The 1,371-nt window shown below is 40.1% G+C and overlaps 1 protein-coding gene across 1 annotated transcript in view; it reads right to left on the reverse strand.

Annotated features, from left to right (window-relative positions):
- Dhc1 (dynein axonemal heavy chain 1) overlaps window positions 1-1,371 on the reverse strand; it is a 44,894-nt gene that overhangs the window by 23,423 nt on the left and 20,100 nt on the right. The window contains exons 15-16 of the mRNA XM_026817734.1: window positions 966-1,220; window positions 654-890 (exon numbers count right to left, since the gene is read on the reverse strand). Of these exons, the coding sequence (XP_026673535.1) occupies window positions 654-890; window positions 966-1,220 (492 nt within the window). The remainder of the gene's footprint in view (window positions 1-653; window positions 891-965; window positions 1,221-1,371) is intronic.

The raw sequence follows: 1,371 nt of genomic DNA on the forward strand, positions 1-1,371 counted from the left end.
TCCCAGTACGTATCGAAATATGTGACTTGCGTGGGTGATCACTGCCAGTGGAATTGAATGCGTTATTCGAAAGTCTTCGAACGTTTCTACGCCGTCGAACGTGAAAACGAACGGATCGCGGAATGAAATTCTTTTGATGACCGGAAAAACACAGCCGGGTGAGCAATTTATTGAAAAACCACATTTCCTGTTCGACGATATTTTAGAAAACGATTGCGTTCTCGTTCGGAAATAAATTAAATTAGGTCGCTTGTTAAAACTTCCATTTCTTCTTTCTACAAACCTTTTTCTTTTATACAGGGTGTCCCAGAAAAAGTGTTACAGCCGACGGGAAGTGTTTTTGAACAACAATTTCCTTTGCCAAAATGCAAAATGAGGCATGGTTTTTGAATTATTAACAAAAGACACTGATCAATGAGAGTACGCGTAGGGCCCGCGTCCAACCAGAGGTAGGTTGGCTTGGATCGTGGCGCTCGGCCGTTGGTTAGCGCAGGCCTTACGCGCGCTCTCATTGGTCAGTGTTTTTCGTTAATTAAGATATTTATAGACCTCCGGGGCCCCACGCGACCACTTAATCCGTCCCTGGTTGTTCATCATAAGAGAAAACCTTTGTTTTTCATACTTCCTTATAATGCAAATGGTTTAATAATCACTGCTTTACCTTTGATTTCCGTGTACAGCCCGTATTTTAATTTTTCCGTTGACACGGCAATCGAACTGCCGAAAATGACCATATCCGGTTCGGTGGCCAAGAGATCCTCAAGCTCACTGTGCTTCCGAAGCGTGGCCTCGAACTCTGCCAAGCTGATGTGTAACAATTCCCGTATACTCCTCTCATTCTTCCAGAGAAACTTGTAAGGCTTCCATCTATTAATAAATTCTGTCAAATCCTGTAATTTAAAGAAAATCATCAAAATCGTCTGATCGATGATAGCGTAATAATATTAATTAATTTAAATTGCTACCGGCTTGAATTCCTGCATACATGTGTTCAGTATAGACAACAGTTTCATAATTTCTTTGTTGTCCATCACCATTGTGTGAAAATTCTGTTCCTGAACCGGAAACAGTGGTCTCTCCTCCGAAAGGATTTTGTACAATCTCCGCCTTCTGACTTTTGGATCCTCGACCTCCTCTTGCTTCTTCTTCGCTGCCTGCATCTGTGCTCGCATCACGATGTCCGCGAAATTTCTCCGCGGGTAACCCTGATTCCAAGAATTCTGGAATAATAATTCTCTCCTTATATTAACGTTATAAATATTTTCGTTCACAAATCAATTGAATAATTTATTTTCTGCAGACAATCAAGGTTCTGATCAATCACTGAATACTTATAATTTATTTATAATTACAAATATATAAATATATAAA

Source organism: Ceratina calcarata, unplaced genomic scaffold, assembly GCF_001652005.2.
Source record: "Ceratina calcarata isolate Rehan_Ccalc_2016 unplaced genomic scaffold, ASM165200v1 scaffold60.2, whole genome shotgun sequence".
Classification (NCBI taxonomy): domain Eukaryota; kingdom Metazoa; phylum Arthropoda; class Insecta; order Hymenoptera; family Apidae; genus Ceratina; species Ceratina calcarata.